The following is a 20216-nucleotide window of genomic DNA, read 5'->3' on the forward strand; positions in this document are numbered from 1 at the left end:
TGCCACGTACAGGAGCACTTTCCATTAATCCCAGGTTGCTCCAAGCCCCATCCAACCTGGCCCTGGACACTGATAGGAATGGGACAGCCACAGCTTCTCTGCGTAACCTGTGCCAGGGCCTGGAATAGATAGTGATCTAGCACAATGTGCTGCAAATCTGATGATTTCATAAACTTGGAATTTTATCTGAAAAAACCTAACATGGGGGCTCAACTGAGACAGAGTAACCCAGACTGCCTGCTACCTCTTTCCTTAGAGGCTTCCGTGGCAGTCTTGCTCTACCAAGCTCAGGAGAAGACAAAAGAAACTATTACAGGAAACAGAAGAAACTCCTGCCAATGGAATGTCTGCCTTTGGCTGCAGCATGTGGACAAGGCAAAGGTACTTGAAGTGTTTGCTTTATCCAGGCTGACTTTGAAGGCAGTAATTGCAACCATTCATTTATACTTAAAATTGAAGCAAAATCACCTTCATTAGAACTAGAATGATTATACCATGCATGTGTTTTACATTCTTAAACTACAAAGAAATTGACACATTTCTGCCTGTTTGGACAGGACACAAGAGGAGATGAATTAAAGTATTATACAACTTCTAAACCCAAAAGGAAAGTCTGGCTTTCACTAACTAGCATTTCTGAAAAATGAGTTGGGATGCATCTGACAAGAAAAATTTAAGTGAGCTTTCACACTGCAAAGCAGTCAGCAGGCAAAGGTAACATACCCTGGAACAGAGATAGGAAATGTTTAGGGAAGCAAAAGATCTATGCCTGTCCCACCGCAGGAGAGCGAGTCCTGAGCTCTGCCCTGGGGCCAGCCCTGCAGGCTGGCTTTAAGGGGATGAAGGGCAGAGCCAGTGGGGGACTGACCAGAGGTGGGCAAGGCAAGATCTCCAAGGGCACGAGGGGCACCAGCGGCTCAGCAGCAGCTTTCACCTCCTGGCCGGTGTCCGGGATGCTATAGGCTGGTTCTCTCCCATCCAACGCTGGGGCAGGAACTTGCTCTTCAGGAAAAGGGGATAAGGTAAATTCACTATCACCCTGTTCGAGTGGCACAGAGGTGTCCGGCGTCCCTGCTGATGCTGAAGAAGTTGGAACATATTCCTGGTACAGCAAATTGCGAAGCTTCTCATCAAGGCTTTTAATCGTGTTGTCCACGAAGTCCACCCTGGGGGGGCCCTCACCATCGGACTCGGCGGTGCCAGGGGGGTTCTGCTGCTGGAGCAGGCTGACCCCTGCCCCAGCCATCCCCGTGCTACCCTGTGCCATCGGCAGCTGCTGGGACGTGGCCAGCGGCACCTGCGTGGGGCTCTGGAGCTGGGACCCCACCAAGCCCAGGGTGTCAGGGCCGGCAGCCGCAGGGAAGGGCTGGATGCCGAAGAGTCCCGCACCGGGCTGGCCGCCCTCCAGCAGGTGTGGCCCCTGCGGCACCGGCTGCCGCTCCAGCACTGCGGCGTCTGGAAGCACAGGCAGCGGCCCCAGAGCTGCCGGCACGGCCGCGGGCGGCCCCACGCTGCAACAGGCAATCTCCACATCGGGCACGCACGCCGGCTCGTCCGCCTGTGGCTGCAGGTGCGGGGCCAGGGCCTCGGGGGGCTCCTCCAGCCCCACGGCTCGGGTTATGGGGCCGGGCTGGGGGTACTCTGGCTGAGCCCTGCTGGCCATTGCAGGCTCTGCGATGCTCGGGCCAGATGCCAGCAGGGCTGGAGCTGGGAACTCTGGCTGGCTTGCTATGCTGGCAGGAACTGCTGCAACAGGAGCTGGTGCCAAGGACGGGGTGACTCCAAGGGGGCTGTCACTGACCCCTGTGTGCAGGGGAAGCTGCTGGTCAGCCCCGAGCCCAGGTGCCTCTGTCACTGCAGAGCTCACCGGCTGGTCATCTGACTGCTCCGGGTCTAAAGAGAACACAAGCAAAAGGTCAACCTTTAAAGGAAAGGAAATCATTGCCAAGCCCTCCGGTCAGCTGCAGAGACAACCCACTAGCAATTCCCACCAGCAAATAGCTGTTACGTACACCAAACGAGAATTTTCAGATTATGCAAAAAATATTTAACTGAAAAGACACTATAGTGATGAAAATTTCAGCTACCCCGTAACATAAGGTATAGCTAAAATACTGACACTTTACTGAAACTCAGATAAAGATTCCCAATTTGGTTCAACACCAGGATCATATGTAAATGCGCATGCACATGTAAAAGCACAGCTTAACAAAATTAATCATTTTCTTCCTCTGACTAAATCAAGTGAAACCATCACAGCCGAGTGAGGTGAGGACAGAAGGAAGACAACACAGCAGCTCTGGAGATGACATTTTCTATAAAGTTTAGAGATACCTGGCCCTTCTGTCTGCTGGGCACTGGGAGGCACTGGGGGAGAAAACTCAGGGGCATCTGTAGTAGGGTTTTCCACCACTGGACATATAATAAACCACCTTTTTCCAGTATGCAAAACTAGGGATGAAAAGAAAATAACAAGTAAACACATGAATCTCCATTGTCTCCAGATCATGACTTTGTCTTAATTTCGCAGGATGGTTTGGGTTGGAAGAGACCTTAAAGGCCATCTAGTTCCAACTCCTTGTTATGAGCAGGGACACCTTCCACTAGAAATTCAAAGGCACTCTTACCATTTTGCTGATACACAGGTGTCTTCATTTGAGACTGACGCTTCTCCTGTTAAAGAAAGAACAGAAGAAGTAGATGGATCAGTGCAAGAGGACCAGCATCCCACTCATATTGTAAGGTTTAACACAGCAAAAGCATTATTTTTCTAGTTAAGAAACCTTTCTATTTTTTTTTAACACAAGATGCAAAAGTAATTTAAGTGTCTGGCTGTTAAGAAAAAGGAATCAAACTAGCAATCTGTATTTAGTCTTTCTTACCTCGCTTATTTCTAGCCTATCTGCATCTTGTTGGGGACTTGCTCCCTGGTCAGAACTTCGCTCTCCTTCTGTATCCTCACTGAGCATATCTTCTGCTTTATCAATGATATCCTTCATTTGCTCAATAAAAGTCTCTTTTTCACTTTGCAAGATGAATTCATTCTCCACCTAGAAGGCCACATCAAAATAAAGGGGAAAAGAGTAATTTTTTTTATTAATGCCTCATTCCACAGCTGCCAGGCAGCTCAGGCAATAAGCACACACAAGGAGCTGCCTGAAGCAACTGGGAACACTGAGAGCCTGTGGGCAGCCACATCTCACCATGTAAGTAGCAATTTCCTCTGGCGCATCACCATCCAAGTCAAATTTGAACGTCACCATTTTGTGGTTATGGGTTTCAAGCTGGCACTCCACCATCTTATCCCCTGTGTTACACACCTGCATGCAGAGATCAACAACCCTTATTCCTGGCAAAGCCAAAGGAACCCTAGAGTTACCCTCCACTAGGTTGTACTTGCATTTAATATGGTCAGTTTGGGTCTGTTGGACTTCTCCTGGCGCGAACGAGCACGCGTGGATTTCTTATGCTTCTTTGAAGACTTTCCTTCTTGCTTTCCACTTCCTGTTGCTCCTTCCAAGCTGTCACTCATCTCTTTACCAGAAGCAACATCTGGACTCATGTAGCTTCACAAGGGAAAGAAAGAACAGCCCCAAAATAAAGGCAGAGTCACACACAATGGAGTCATGCATCACATCTAAGCTATAAGAGAGGTTGCAAAAAAGGGCACAATTGCAATTTTTTTGGCCCAAACTGAGTCAGCTGGAAGATACTCAGTGAGTGAAAGGCACTACTCTACACCAGGCACATACTCTGGCTGCAACACCTACCAGGAAATGATCTATTAATGTTTCTGGTAGTAACACAGCAAAAGTCCCATCACTCTGAATATATCCCTACATCCCCTAATCCCTTCACTTAAGGGGCCCTGACAGTCCCTCTCTGAACTGCACCAGTTCCTACTTTTCTAAGGTGAATTTTTCACACCTCCTGTCTTTCTGCCCTTCCAGCAGAAGGGCAAACAGGTTAGGTTTGCTGTAGAGGGAGGAAAAGAGAAGTTCCATACAGCTGTACATACACCAAGGCTAGGATGCTGCATCCAAACTACGGAATTAAAAGAGTTGCAGGTGCCAGAATGGGCACACTAAACACAGACCACTGTCAGCTTCTCCCTAGACATGCTCCCAGTCCTCCTCCTTCTGATCATGTCAGAAAAAACAGCCTCCAAAATGCAAGCATTTCTTACACCAAAGAGGTGATAATACCTTTCGCAACTCTGGGACAGAGCCTGGAGTTTGTCCTGTATTGCCTGCTCCTAAAAAGCAAGAAAAAGTAATTTAAGCAAACACATATTAGCAGATGAAAAACACCTTTAGGAAAGGGTTGGCACCAGTAACTCTAAAACCATTCTGGTTAACCAGTTCTTGGAACCTGGAAATAAAATAAATGTCTTATTTTACCCTTTCAACATCACTTCTGTCCAAGGCACCAACCACTTTTTCAGAGACACTAACCTGCTAGTTCCCTTCCTCTGCCCACAGCAGATGAGATGGTGAAAGGAATAAAGCAGTTCTCACCACCGTGGCAAAACCGGATTGAGGGACAATTCCACATCAGCACCCACTGTCTTTTATTTTTGAATGTATCTGCTAATTTGGTTCATTGTTTTATATAGTTTTCTGAAATATACTCAGTATTTTCATTGTGTTTGGCTTAGTGGGAAAATTTCTGAGGAACTTATAAACAAAAGATGAAAATTCATCATTTAAGAACACCACCCTTGCATAATGTCCTCTTGTCCTCTACATGAATTTCCCCTAAAAGCTTCCCTCTTCACTGGCTGCAGCTTTGGGACAGACATCATAGCATGATTTTCACATCGGGTAGACTCATTCTCACAGAATTTGTGACAATGCTGCAGGCCCTGCTGTAACAAACTTACCATGTATGCACAAAGACACACACATCCATACATGTATATAGCTGTGTATATACACTCGCAACAGATACACCCATAAATATATATAATATTATATATATTTATAAAAACACATCTATAAAAGCCTTCTATAGACACACACCTTGAAACAAGCCCCTCGACTGCCATTGCTACGCTGAGCACTCAAGCAGTGATGAGCTGGGGTTAAAAGCTCAGAAGGAAACTGGTCAGCCCCACTGGTTCTGTGTCACTTAACCAGTCAGCCCCACTGGTTCTCTGCAGCTAACCAGCCAGGCCCACTCCTTGGCTGTAAGCACCATACATAAGCCATGCCAGTTATTAAATGCAGTTTCAATAAAACTGCAACATCAATGAACAGTGAGAACACAGACATAATGTACCAACATTCTGGTAAAGCACTTAACCAAGTGCCTTACAAAACCTCTTTTGTCTGGCTGGTTCAGGTTTGAGTGCAAGTGCTGCCACGTGCCTGAACACAACAGAAGAGATAAAAATGTCATGGCAGAGTAGCAACAAAATGTAGTGTTTTGATTATATAGACAGGTATGAAACTTTTCTTACAGTCTGGGAAACTTTAGCAATGTACGTCAGAAAACCAGCATGGAGAGGATGTGGATTGGTACTTGCTTAATTTCTTAAAGTGAATGAGAGAAAGGGGTTAACTTAGAGATGGACATGAGAATGAAATTAGCAAACCAGTGGTTAAATGTTCTGAGGGATACGAGATGTGAAGGACAGACATGTGCCTCAGTGGCCATCAGTTTCTTAGGAGAACTTGTATCCCCCATATCACAGTGCACAGCAATGAGATTTGTTCATATTTCCAGAATCTCTAATGGAATGGACCCTGCACTGAAGGCACCAGCACTGACCCTGCCATGAGCTATGCATTCAGAAAAAAGACAGCTGGAGAAGGAATACCTTGAGTGATGGATATGCCTGACTCAGCCTAGCTTTTCTGGGGAGTCTGCAGGTGAAGCACTGCAGACAGGCTCTACCATTCCTGCTACACTTAACCAACAGGATACAGACATTCACCAGGAAACACCCTACATCACAGCAGGCACGCTGATGCAGTAAGAATTAAACTGCCATTGAAGGACAGGAAATATGGGGAACTAGAATCCATTTTTAGTGTTAGCACAGCCCTTCCGGAGCATCTTCTGGAGACAGCATTAAGTTGTATCTCCAATGGAATTTCAGGCTGCACTGGGGTCAAGGCATGTGACAAGCCGTGGAAACGTGGGAAAACCATGAGATTAATTTTGAAAAGGTGAAATACATACTTTGGGAGGAAGCATAACTCAGAACAGAGACTCAAGAGGAACCACTCTGAATGAAGAATCACAGAGGGACATTTCCATCCAGGAGTGGAGAAAAAAATCAGACTTATTTCCTGAAATCAGGTAGAAATGCCAAAGCTTTTGTTTTGTTAACAGGTAGCTGAAGAGAAGGAAATGTTCTGTCAAGACTGAAGATTAAACGATTATGGGAGTGGAAAGAAAAGTCAAAATAGCAGACGAGGAGCTGACAATTCTATACAGAAAACAATAAAAAGCATCCTGCTTCTGTGACCACAGAGAATTGGGAATGCCTATGAGTATCTAGGCATCCCAGGGCTACAGCAGACACCAGGCAATACATGAGGATACAATGCTAAATGAAATGGGAATAAGGCTCAAACTGAAGAGTATGAAGGGCTTCCACAATACAAAGACTCAGATTGTGGAGTAGTTTCTTAAGGCAAATGATGGTTGGTTGAACAAGTGCTTGAGACATTTAAAACAAGACTGGACAAAACATGGGTGAAACTCTACAGAACAATTTCTAACTCACCCACAGTGAGAATTTCTTGATTTCTATCTCCGTGATTGTGCTCAGCTACGGACAAGGAGGTGCTTAGTCCTGCTGCCTCATGAATTCAGTGAGACATTTCCTGAGCTACAACATGAAGGTTCATTTGGAATAGCCAATTATTTGCTGACCCAGAGCTTCTAGCATCAAGGAGCAGCAGCTCGACACACTGAGGGGATAACCTCTCTTGTGCAACAAGCCCACTGTTTCACACAGGAGTAACGAAGAAGATTAAGGTTGAGGCTGATGAGTTACTTCAGAGGAAAGGCTCTACCTCTTGAGATGTCTCTGTGCCTGCCGTGACAGCCAAGCAGGGAGCTGGGAGCTGCTGGCCCAGTGGCTGGGAAAGATCAGGCTGAAGCTGCAGCAGAGCAGAGGGCTGGAGAGGCAGGCCAGGCTCTATGGGGGCGGATGGGGCAGCTGTGGCAAGGCTGCCATGGACCTGGGGAACGCCTTCGGGAGCGACGCAGGGTGGCACCAGCTCCGGCTGCAGCTGCAACGGCGGTGACATGACCATGGAGGGTTGCACTTGCAGCACAGGCACCTGGGCTCCAGCTTCCAGAGCAAACTGAGTGTGTCCAGGCACAGGCTGCAACACAACGAGAGCTGTTAGCACACATCTCTGCGCCAAGGCTCAACACATACGTGACAAGGAAGCAAAGTCACTGGTGTTCATGAAGAAAGGACTCCAACTTTGCAGTTTGAGTCGATTGGGTTTGGGTGTTCTCAGTAGCAACTACAGAGATAAACCTCCTATGAAATAACCAAATAAACGCTAAGGATTCTTTCTGTACCATTAGGACAATGTGCATTGCTCAGGTACTAGTTTATTAGTAGGGACAAAGCCAGATTTTGCTAAGAAAGGAAAAATTGCATAATTTCAGAATGGTTTGTGATAGATGGAACCTCAAAGCTCATCTCATTCCATCCCCTGCCATGGGCAGTGACACCTTCCACTATCCCAGGGAGCTCCAAGCCCTGTCCAACCTGGCCATGGACACTTCCAGGGATCCAGGGGCAGCCACAGCTGCTCTGGGCAACCTGTGTCACGGTCTCCCCGCTCTCACAGCCAAGAATTTTTTCCCCATATCCCATCCATCCCTGCCCTCTGGCAGTGGGAAGCCATTCCCTGTGTCCTGTCCCTCCATCCCTTGGTTCCCAGTCCCTCTCCAGCTCTCCTGGAGCCCCTTTAGGCCCTGCAAGGGGCTCTGAGCTCTCCCTGGATCCTTCTCCTCTCCAGGTGAGCTCTCCCAGGCTGGCTCCAGAGCAGAGGGGCTCCAGCTCTCAGAGCATCTCCATGGCCTCCTCTGGACTTCCTTTTAAGATCTTAGGTGATGAATTCATTCTCCTGAATACTTTGCTCTGCTTTCAACAACCCCACACTCTCCATGCAGAGAAAAACACATTCTACCCATAACCTAACAGCATATTTTAAGAAATCTGCCAGATAAGTAGAACCAGGAGCTGGAACAAATGACACAATAAACCCTTTCACTGAATATACACCTGTGGCAGGCACATATCTGCATTTATTGTATTATTTACAATAATACAACAGTGTCCTACTTCAGTTTAGTGCAGCTTACACACTGAAGTCCCAACTTAACTTTTGATATGCCAAGCCCCAAGGCCCCAATCCTACCAACACTTCCATGTGGACAGAGGGAGTTTCACTTATCTCAGTGGATTTCTCCAGTGCATTAAAATAACTCGAGTGTGTAAGCACTTGGTGGGAACCAGACTCAGGTGACAGCATGGCAGCTACCTTAGAGACTGGGTTGTTATTCTGCATATCAGTCCTTTTAGGTTGTACATTTAAAATCAGAACATTCTCCTTTTAGGTACATCATGTATTTTTCCAGGGGACTGAGCTTGTGGAAAGAGGAAGAGGGAAAGAAAGATGCATATGGAAGAAAAAAAGACTTTTAATATTAGGTAAAAGGGTGCACAATTTTTAATTTTTTCAAAGTATCATCAGATAGAGACTTAAGGCTACTGGAAAATACACTAAAAAAAATAAGACTCAGATGAGAACTAGGCCACATGATTTCATTGCTGCATGCTCTCAGAAGGCTCTGGGTATGAGCCAAAGCTATTATTCCAGGTTTTAATGTAGATAAAAGTAAAGGCAGGATGTGCCTCACAACACCTCAGAGTTACATGGCTGCCCAAGGGGGAGTTGTTAGACTGACAAGTGTAGTGTAATGCCACAGAAGGGTGGTTCAATTTTAATTCTTGTATAACTAAAATAATTCACAAAATATTTCAATGTCAAATCACAGAATCACAGAATATTCTGACTTGCAAGGCACCCAAAAGGATCATCAAGTGCAGCTCTTAAGTGAATGCCCATACAGATGTACCCAGGCAAAACAAAACTCAGAGGTACTAAACATCAATTGTGGCATGGCATTATATACAGAAATACCTCTCCATTAGAAGTCTTCAAATCAAAACAATGTTTTTTAAAATATTCCTCTGCACATTGTAATAGCTGGTTTTTATCCTAAATTCTTCCATATGCAATTCTTCTACACATATTTGATAGCTAATGACTGTGCCAGGATGGTTTGGGAACATCAGCTCTCCAGTTCTGGTATTTGCCATGCTCACTGCGTCCTATGTGCTTGATTCCATTCCCTCTAAAGGCACAGGGAACACTGAGTAACATTCCCAAGCTGCATGCTGCTGACATTCTCAACTACACTAATCCTGTACGAAATATATGGCTGAAGAGAGAAATTTAAAAAACTACGTACTGCTCTGAAGACGCCATGACAGGTTGGGATGGGATGTTACAAATTTTTATTAGTGTGTTATGGTGAAGGGATGTGGCAGAATACAGATTTTCCAAATGCTTTATTAACAGGTTGAGTGCCCTCTCCTGCTCTGGTCAGACTGTGTTTCACATTGACATATCACAGATGTGGCGACAGAAGTATTTACAGACTCTCAGTCCTGAGGCAGTTTCTGTGTAAATACTGCTTGAGCTCGTTTATGCTTCTTATGTTTTTTTTTCAAGGGGGAAACGGTCTGCAGCTAGAATCCATCCCTGCCCTGCAAGTCTGACAGTGCTCTTCCACAGAGCACTCTCTTTCCAGAGTCCTTACCAGAGGGCCACTTCCCTTTGCTGTTTTAAATATGTTCTGCACCAAAACAACTCCACTGCTCCCACCAGCTCCGCTGTATTTGCTGTGTGTACCCAGCAGCCCCTGCATCCCACATGGACCGGGCTACAGGCACTGCCAAGGCTCGGTACACCCTCCTGACCTGGGAGAACCACAGCTCACACTTGCCAAGATCTGAGACCAAGAAGGAAGAAAAAATTCAGAAAGTGTTCTGCTCATTTACTGTCCAAAACCAGTTGTATTATGCCCTATATCCTTGATAACCCTGTTCTTGGCTGAGGATATCACCTGCTACCCCACAGCTCACAGCTTCAGCCACCACCTCCAGAACTGAGGGCAAGAAGTGAACAAAACATCTCAAGAACAAGGATTAATGTTGGCAAGGGAGAGAGCCCCAGGAAGGGCCGTGCCCTGGAGCATGCTGCAGCGCACGGCCCTGCGCCTGGTGGACTTACCTGGTGAGCCGGCTCAGGAGGGTGGATCATGCTGGGCTGCAGGGCTGGAGGAGGTGGCTGTGGCTGGGACATGGGCTGGGAGCTCGGCGCGTGGTGTGGCGAGGGCGTGTCGCTGGGCAGCAGCGGCTGGAAGGCGGGCTGGAACACGGGCTGTGGCGGTAGCGGCGGCACCCCCGGTGGCGCCACCGCCAGCAGCGGAATGGTGGCTGCCGGCATGTTTGGAACGATGGGCTGGCAGGGCAGGACCAGAGAAGCCACGGTGGTGTGAGGCAGGTTGACAGCCTGCATGGGCAGGGCAGGAGAGTTAGGCGCCATGGGCAGCGTGGGGTTCATGGGCAGGCTGGGCAGGATCACGGCTGGAGCAAAGTACTGGGAGGGAGCAGGAATGGGGGGCACGTTTGCAGCAGGGATGTCAGACAGATTTGGAGGAAGGCTGTCAAGTCCTGCCAGAGGAGTAATTGCAGGAATGACAGGAAACTGAGGAATCTGAAAAAAATATAATATTGCATAAATTGCCAGTACTTTCACTGATGGTATAAAGCAATTAATTTGCTACACAAGTCCCTAAAAACCACCTGTGCCAGGAGGATAATTATGTCTGTTTGTTAATCACACTTCCATTCATTCCCTGAGCTTCGCAAGCAGTAATAAAAACTGATTTATGCTTAAATCATTATTAAAAGCAAAAAAACAACATTTGAGGGGGACTCTTTTATACCTTAGAAGCTTAGGACTACTTCTAACACCAGCTTGAAGCCTTCAAGCAACATCCTAATTAAAAGCTGCTGTCATTTTAACAGAAATTAAAAGGAATTGGGCCAGACCTAATGCAAAACTCTTTCATGCGAAATTCAGTGGCGCAATTTAAACCCTTGTTTTCGAACAAGCTTCAACTCAGGCAGCACAGAAGAGCCCAGAAAAAGAGTTTTTACAAGCAAAACTTCCCAGTGATGGAGCAGACATTGGCATCATGGCAGCAGTTTGCTCCTGCCCTTTGGCACAAGCTGCTTCACATTATGGTGCCTGTCACTACCAAACACAGTGACAGCACCATCCACCTTCCCAGGACAAGGGAAGGGTTTGTCCCTGCTCCAGAGAACAGACCCAGAGCAGCATGACACCGACATGGCTGGCAGGTGTTGGGGGAAGTGGCAAAGTCAGGAGATCAGAAAATAGCAATAAAAACAGGCAACTGCTCATGCCCTCAAAGCCTGGGATGAGGAAGAGATTGTGCCAGAGGGGACAGCGCAAAAGACCAAGCGAAACCAACCCTAAAAAAATTATTGCCATTTTGGAACCGCCATTAACTGGATGGCACAGAGTTGGACACAAAGGAGATTTCTGATTCACCAAACAAATAACAAAAATATCAAGGAATAGGAAAGAGCAATAATATTCTTATTGCCTAATTAAACTGGCATGCAGTGAAAATAGCCACACAAAACCTGCAAATCATGTTAATTATTAGCTGTAAATTTCTCCTCAAATGGCTGTGCTCACAGACTTTCCTTACCTGGGAAGGGGCTGCGGGCGGGAGCTGTGGCACAGTGGAGATCTGCAGGGGCTTCAGGGGGGTGCTGCTAGCAGGCACCTGTGAGCCCTGCGCCGGGAAGGGCGGCAGCAGGTGGGGGGCTGGCGGCAGTGGGCACACAGGCTGGCTGCTGAGCACCTGCTGCAGGGAGGTTGCCTGCGACATGGGCTGCTGCTGCAGGGACAAGAAGGAAAACATTACTGCTTGTGTACTGCAAAAGAACCAGATGGCCAGCCAAGCTCCCCATTTCTCCCTAACTCACTGTCAGGACAGACCTGGCGCTTGGAGTACAGAATCACAGGCTCATTAAGATTGGAAAACACCTATAAGATCACTGAGTCCAACCACTAACAAAGCACTGAAAGGTCCACCATTAAAACATGTCCTCATGTGCCACATCAAGATGTTTTTTGAACACTTCAAGGGACGGTGATTCCCCCACTCCCCATGGTAGCCTATTTCAATGCTTAACCACTATTTCAGTGATGAAAATTTTGCTGCTATATGACTTAAACCTTCCCCAGCACATTCTCTCTCATCCTGTCCCTGTTGCCCGGGAGCAAAGCCCAACCCTTCCCTGGCTGCCCCCTCCTGTGTGGGAGTTGTGCAGTCAGAAGGTCCTCCCTGAGCCCCCTTTTCTCCAGGCATGGAGCCCTTTTCCCAGCTCCATTCCCTGCCTTGGTCATGCTCCAGCCCCTCAGGATGTGCTCCAGCAGGGACAGCTCCCAAGAGAGACAAGCACTCTTAATTCAAACACTGCACAGGAGCCCACGCTCAAAACATATTTAAATGCAAGATACAGTACCTAAAATGACAAGTGCTAACTGTCTTGGAGTGGCTCAGACTCTTTAAATCCCAGAGATTGTTCCAGTTGGTCCTGTGAAATCCCCAATCACTAACTTCCAAGATACAGTTGATACCCAGCTCATCCTGGCAAACAGAAGTTGCTACATAACGGAGCAGGCACGGAAAATACAATACATATTACCTGAGACACAATCAATAACAATAATTGCAGTAAAAGCTAGGTTCCAGATTTTTCTGATGTACTGTAGTGAAAATGTGGTAGCCAAAAATGCAGCTTTACTTTTCCAGAGAAAATAGTGTTCCCCTGGCCTGCCGGGCTTTAGACAGCAGAACAGAGAAAAAGTTGCATTAAAGCTGGAAATCATCAGTAACAAACCCCCACATTTTATGTGCTATTGGCATCTTCTTCTTCAGTTCCTCTAATTAGTTCTGAAATACCCTTCTGGTTCAAAAGGATGACCCTGAGGCATCAGGGTGACTTACTTGGGACCACAGCATGTGGCTTCACCAGGCCGTGCAGTACCCAGAACCTCTGTCCCCTCATGTTTTGGGAAAGATGTGGCGTCTCCCCATTTACAATCCCAAATGCACAGGAACGGCAGCACGGGGGCTGGCATGGCTCTGGTGATGGGACAGAGCAAACCAGCTGAGGCACCTGAACACTGTCTGAGGGATGGAGGGGGCCCACCTGGAATGGGAGGGACCCCACTCACTCCATGGAGGAACTCCTGCAGGACCATGCCCCAGCTCCAGCGTGGAAGAGCCACATGCCCACAGCGCTGGGCTGGAGTTCATAAAGCTGCCAGCTCCCAGAGCTAGCTCTGCTCTCGCACCCCAGCTGGGTTAATCTGCAGCTCAAACAGCTGCCCACGGTTCACCAAGGGCACAGAGGGCACTGGCACTTGTGGCTCAGTCACCTCCCACTCCAGGAGACATGGCATTAGAGCAGGAAAACTGTGCTGCTTCCTAAAACTTCCCTCTCAAATCCAGCTTGTGTCTTTAAAAATGCTTGTGAGTTGGGTAAGGCACAGGGAAGGGAAAATATGCAGGCAGATTAGGTAACTTTCCCTCATTATAACTTTAGCAGTATACATGCACAGACACCCAAATTGGAAAAACAAATAAAAATTAGGAGATAAAACATTGATTCCACATGTCTGATCCACCAGTGCATATTGATACAAGATCAAAACAATTCATTCTGTAGGTGATGAATTTCTCACCCTAGTTTCCGTTCTTCTGCTGTCCTACCCTACCCTCCATAGCATGGACATTCACTGGTCACTGCTGTCTCTGTGGAACATAGGTGCTCTGGGACATTTTACAGAGAAACTTGAGATACCTTCCACTGTCCCTGTGTGCTCCAAGCCCTGTCCAACCTGGCCTTGGACACTTCCAGGAATCCAGGGGCAGCCACAGCTTCTCTGGGTGCCCTGTGTGAGGCAGAGCAGCCATAGGGAAGGGCTGAGATGGACACGGCTCCATGGCAGAGCCCAGCTCTCACCTGCTGGCCGGCCAGCACGGGTGGCGGCGGCGGCTGCCCCAGCGGGAGTGAGGCCACGGTGCTGGGGACCACGGGGAATGGCATCGCTGGCTCCTGGTAGTGCTGGGGCACCACGGCAGGCGTGGCTGGCACCGTGGGCAGGACAGGCTGCAGAGAGACAGCAGCATGAGAGACGGACACTTCCATGGATAGAGCAACTACAGCTTCTCTGGGAAACCTCTTCCAGGGCCTCCCCACCCTCACAGGGAACAATTCCCTCTCAATATCCCATAAAACCCTGCCCTCTGGCAGTGGAAGCCATTCCCTGTGTCCTGTCCCTCCATCCATTGTCCCCAGTCCTTCTCCAGCTCTCCTGGAGGTGCTTTAGGCCCTGGAAGGAGCTCTGAGCTCTCCCTGGAGCCTTCTCTTCTCCAGGTGAGCACCCCCAGCTCTGCCAGCCTGGCTCCAGAGTAGAGGGGCTCCAGCCCTCAGAGCATCTTTGTTGCCTCCTCTGGACACACTCAACAGGTCCATGTCCTTCTTGTGCTTTACTGCAAAGCCACTAATGCAGTTCAGTGCCAACACACTGATAAGGGACTGAGCAGATCATGATGCGCAGAGGTGAGTGAGGAATACATACAGACACCCCTGGAACCCATATCCTCTGGGAACAAGAGCATAAATGATAATATGAAATATGACCCAGGATACAGAACTATTTGAAAAAGCTTTGGACTTACTGCTGAGGGCTGCTGGTAGTGGCTGAGCTGGGGGAGGCTGTGGGGCACAGGCTGGCCCTCACTCAGGGGGGGGCTGTACACCCTCTGGATGGCAGGAGGGACAGTGTCTGGCAGGGACGAGTAGATGACGCTTTGCTGGCTGCTCTGTGAGTCTGAATAAACCGTGGAGCCCTGGCCACTGTCAAATGTGCTGTCAGCTGGAAGAACAGTCATTTTTATTAAAAGTTCAACAGCCACCCATGTTCAAATGATGATTTTAGAGCAAGGTAACCATATAGTTTATGTAATTAACCTTTTTACTACTCTAGCCCTTTCTTTATATAAATAAATTATACAACACCAATGTTAGTCTCTACAAAAGGCACACAATGCTTCTCTTAAGCCAAAACCCATCCCCATGGATTTCTGCACACACTGATATTTCAGGCACATTACTATATCCTTTAATTGGCATATTGGGTTGACATTATGAATTGCAGATGCTTATAGATTTTGTAGGATGAAAGGAGAGGAAATCCCGATTGTCATGTTCAGAGCAGATCATGGGGTCTTTTAGAGTTCCATGTTCCAGGGATGCACTGACTTTAACACTGCTTTTATTAGCAGCACTGAAAATTACAAAATTCTTTATGCTGTATGATTTTAGTTCAACAAGTCATGTTCTGCTTCACTGTAGCGCAATTAAAGTAAGACACAAACCCCTGTGCAGGTTCCAGTGGGTTTGGCACACTCAGCTCTGTGAGAGTTTCTCATTTGCCCAGCTAACCTGTGGAACTGCACAGCTACGGGCACTGGGCAAGTACTGAGTCCTTTGGGAACTGGAAATATTGGTACTACTGACTTAAAAAAATCTTTTCACAACTTTTAAAGTGTGTAAAAAAAAGTGCCCAGCTCTGTTTGAGCCTAAGTTACTGCTTTCTTCACTTGAGAAAGGAAGTGAGACAACCAGACTGCAGCTAGATGTATCCCAAGGACAAATAGCTTCTAATAGGGATTTAAAGTTCAAAATTGAAAGAAAACTGCAACACAGTTTCAAAAACTATCTTAAGTTACAGCTAAACTTAAATACTATTTCTTTTCCCAACACCTTCCACTGTCTCTTTTTTCCATATTCTAAATAAAGTTTTACTTATTTGGCTTTTAAATAACAAATTATTTTTAATAGCACCAGAGATGACATTTCTCTTCAGTACTCCCAAGCTATCCTCCCAACTGTTTTTTTTTTTTTCCCAAAATTAAACTCCCCTCTCTATTTATTCAATTCATTTCTGAAGAGCCAACATAGGCCTACTCTCATGATGGGATTTCTGCTGCATTAACATTCTGTTTTATTACAAACAATTATTGAGGAACTCAAAGGAAAAAAAAGAGTCTAATGGTAGAGAGCTAAAGTAAAAGCTGTGAGTCAGTCTCAGGTTTTTATAGAATGTACATTGCACACATTAAGATATTCATTTCCACTTTTACACTTAATCTCAAATTATATGATAGAGGGCCACCCTAATTTATAGAGGTCCTATGCTAAGAAAATGTTCAAATAAACTGATAGCAAATTGCCAAATAATACCAAGTTCTGGTTAAAAGTTGAGGAGGAGTAGGAAATAAATTGTGGGGGTTATATTTAGTATAACATTTTGCCAACTCATGTCCAGCACAGCCATGGGAAGCACAAGTCACTTCATTACAGCACTAGAAACAGAGAGCCATAATTGCAGTGTTCCTCAAAGGAATTAGCATGAAATGAGTGCATGATCCCAAAAAATGAAATGAGCTCATTTTAGCTTCAGATAAAAAGCTCTGTGAATGTGGCAATGTTGTGAGTGTTATGCAAATGTAGCTATTTCTTATATCATGTAAAGGGATTTTTCCTGTACAGGTACACATGGATATTTCAGTATTCAAAGCAGACCTCATTGTAGCCCTTTATAAAATACCTGAATTGAAGCAGCAGCTGCCTTGCTAAAGGTAATGCATCTTTTACTTAAATGTGCTTACGTACAAGCCCAGAACAGTAAAACAGAAACTCTGTGATAATTATTTAGTACCAAAATATAGAGAGTTATATAGAGATATCTATATAATACTGTTTTCTTGAAACTTCATTGCTTTCAAACTTGTCATGCATCTGTTCCAGATGTTTGTGGGTTTTGAGCTACTGTGCAAAACCACCCACATCAGTTCATCTGAGCTCAGGTCACTGTGGGTTTCCCCTTCAGACATTCATCCCTGTGTGCCCACGAAGCCAACATGGGACTTACAGGCAACAGAGGTGACGCTGGTGGGCAGGTTCTGCTGGAAGGGGTGCTGGTCCGCCTCTGGCTCCTCAGGCTCCGACAGGATGTGGTGGCCTGTGTGGGACAGGTAGGTGACTTGGACCTGCTGTGCGTGCGGCGCCTTCAGCTTGTCCAGGCACTCCGAGTCGCGGCGCTCCTCTGACTGCATCCTGGGCCAGATGCGCTCCCTCCTCCAGAGGATCAGCGCCACTCGGTCACGGATGGACTTGGCCACGATCTTGAGATCATTCTCGTGGAAAAACCCCGAGTCAATCTGCAGAGGAGCACACACTTAGCAAGGTCCTGAGCACGTGGCTGGGCATGCACACAAGCACACACACACAATACTGGAACTTCTTCCCAACAAAAAACATCCGATTGAAACAACACGAATTTATATAAATTTCTGACAAGAACAGGAACTCAAGAGCTTAATGGAGTGGAGTTCTTTCTCAGTAAAACTTCTATTCCTAATGAATTAAAAAAAAACCAGGATGCAATGTCTAAGACCTGAATATATACTGGCTCTAATTATCCACCACTGAACATTCATTGAGGAGAGCAAGTTTAATGGCAGATGGGCTCAGATGGGTTTCCCTTTTTTTTTTTTCTTTTTAACACTAAAATAATAGACATAACAGTAAAAAGCATCTCTGAACAATGTACCTGGAGTGAATCAAACTGCCCCTAAATCTGAATTTATTGTCTTAACCTGTCCAGCACACAGAGTTATACAAATTGCTCTGCTTAATAACACAGCAAATCATGAAGGACAAGATGTAAACAGAATTATGCTTCAAATTAACTTCTCTCAAATAGTGAAGTCAGTCAGTATTGATTGACTTTTATAAAGAAAAAGCAGACTGTTCCCATTTGATGGAAAAAGGGACAAGGCTTCTCAGAACTCAACTGTTCAACAGATAAAATGGAAATTCATCTTTGTGTTATTTGTTTGCATAATCTCCTGCAGCGTAGGGTATGGATTTTCATTTAATAATGACCTACCAGAGTTCTGTCTGCTCTCTACATTCTTAACATGCATATTAGACAGATTTGAAACCACTTACATCTAGAGGCTTTCCTGCTTTGCTCTTGTCCAAACGTAAGACATTTTCACAGCTTAGATTTTCACTGCTAAAATTAATGGGTGTAAAGCATCTTAAAACACAGCTTCAAGACTTCAACCCACTACAATGTTTCCAGTTCCCTTTGCCCATATCCTTTGGGCAGGTGGGATTGCCTGACTACCAAAAACTCATCCGCAATGATAAATAATTCCCTGTACTCAGAAGGTTTCCTGCATTCTTCTCTTTCACAGCACACAAAGCAACAAACAGATGAAAGCATGTGGCTTTGGTGTTCCACAATTCATAAGGACTAGAAAAAGACATTTAGGAATAAACGTCCCCCTTTTCTGCGCCTCCGGTTTGAAAGCATTTAATGGGCAGTCTCTTAGGTACGCATTAATATAGAATACAGATTTTTGAATTATTTGGAATGGGTACAGTGTCACTGTAGTTTGGGCATGATCCTTTTAAATATACTTTTGATGAGAATTATTTCCTCTTCAAAATAAAACATCACAACTATGGACCAAGCAATTTAGAGAACTTTGAAATTCCAAATATTTCCATCAATATTTACATGTAAAATATAACAGTAAGTAATATTACCAGAGCAATTTTTAAACTAAATGAGTTCTGTAATCATATATTGCTGGAAAAACATTGGACCTACTGCTACTAACGACAAGAAGACAAAGGAGCCTGAATTCCTCCCACTGAACTTGGGGCAGATGGTGATGAGTTCCAGCAGAGCAAGGCAGCATTACCAAAATGAGTGCCTCCTGAGCAGAACACGCGTGGTGATGATATCATTAAATGGGATCCCTCGGGATTTAGAGTCTAATAGGAACGTTTCCACAAGCACAGGAATGTTTCTGCAAGTGCAGGAACGTTCAGACCCTTGGCTCAGTGCTTACTGACCCCGAGCCTCTGTGACATTAGAACACCAAAACAACTGCAGCAAAGACACCATCAAAATAGGAGTTCAAGGACAATGTGGGGAAAACAGAACACAGATTCTCTAACCCCACAATTATAAAAGTACAGAAATTCAGCAAGTGAAACTTATCTGTTAAAAAATCCAAAGCTTACTCCTAACTCAGTGAATCCAGTTTCCTATCACAGTTTGGGGGTAGAGAAGCTTAACACAGACCTTTCTCATCTAGATTCCTTCTAAGGAACACTAACAGAAAAGATGGGGTAAACTTCTTGAACTTCTGAATTCTTCTAATGTATTTCTAGCTGCTGTCTGGAACTAAACAGATTCCAAATAAATTTAAAGACATTCATCAGCCTATAGAAAATGGCAGAAGAGCATGCAAAATATAAAAGTAGACCAGACCTCTATGGTCCCTAAGCTATGTAAACTGTGAGTTCAGGCATCTGTTTTTAAACAATATGTTTCAGTTAGTTGCTCCCCGTTCACCCCTTTCTTGCAGTAGTCATTCCAAAATTAATGCAAAGTGCCTAAACTGGACACCTAGAGTGGTTCAAGTGAAGTTACTTTACCCAGTTCGTTCCTGTTGTCCTTGGAGATTTATGCACTACTTTCTATATATACACATTTTTATCAGAAATGTACTTTACCATTTCTTGTGCAACATCATCAGGAGTTTCCTTTTCCAGATCAAAAGTAAACTCAATGGCTCCATTATCTTTGGGTTTTCCTTTCAGTTTCTTAGGATCTTCTACCCAGAGTCTTAAGGCAATAGAGGATTTCCTACCATGGTCTTCCTCCGCAAGTTCCACTCTTACCCCAGTATCTTCAGCAAAAAAGGCATGGCTTAATAAATCTTTAATTTCATATCTGCAAAGGATACAAAGAAGAATCAAACACTGCAAGTCAACAAATTTAGAAAGGTTTGTAAAAAGAAACTGCTGTTGAAGGTGGAAACATTTACACTGTTTGGTGTTCACCCATAATGAATTTGTGTTCTTTTTAAAAAGATGTGGGATTTTGAAAAGGAAGTAAAATTGAAAA

At 45.6% G+C, this 20216-nt stretch overlaps 1 protein-coding gene across 7 annotated transcripts in view; it reads right to left on the reverse strand.

Annotated features, from left to right (window-relative positions):
* WNK2 (WNK lysine deficient protein kinase 2) overlaps window positions 1-20216 on the reverse strand; it is a 93959-nt gene that overhangs the window by 27412 nt on the left and 46331 nt on the right. For 6 of the 7 annotated variants that reach the window (XM_053989212.1, XM_053989215.1, XM_053989209.1 and 3 more), the window contains exons 6-19: window positions 19823-20042; window positions 17157-17445; window positions 14899-15095; window positions 14180-14326; window positions 11851-12042; window positions 10338-10823; window positions 7029-7343; window positions 4206-4255; window positions 3401-3566; window positions 3204-3320; window positions 2883-3050; window positions 2628-2673; window positions 2335-2451; window positions 869-1893 (exon numbers count right to left, since the gene is read on the reverse strand). In XM_053989212.1, the coding sequence (XP_053845187.1) occupies window positions 869-1893; window positions 2335-2451; window positions 2628-2673; window positions 2883-3050; window positions 3204-3320; window positions 3401-3566; window positions 4206-4255; window positions 7029-7343; window positions 10338-10823; window positions 11851-12042; window positions 14180-14326; window positions 14899-15095; window positions 17157-17445; window positions 19823-20042 (3535 nt within the window). The remainder of the gene's footprint in view (window positions 1-868; window positions 1894-2334; window positions 2452-2627; window positions 2674-2882; window positions 3051-3203; window positions 3321-3400; window positions 3567-4205; window positions 4256-7028; window positions 7344-10337; window positions 10824-11850; window positions 12043-14179; window positions 14327-14898; window positions 15096-17156; window positions 17446-19822; window positions 20043-20216) is intronic. The other variant, XM_053989210.1, reaches the window with a different exon arrangement.

Source organism: Vidua macroura, chromosome 13, assembly GCF_024509145.1.
Source record: "Vidua macroura isolate BioBank_ID:100142 chromosome 13, ASM2450914v1, whole genome shotgun sequence".
Classification (NCBI taxonomy): Eukaryota; Metazoa; Chordata; class Aves; order Passeriformes; family Viduidae; genus Vidua; species Vidua macroura.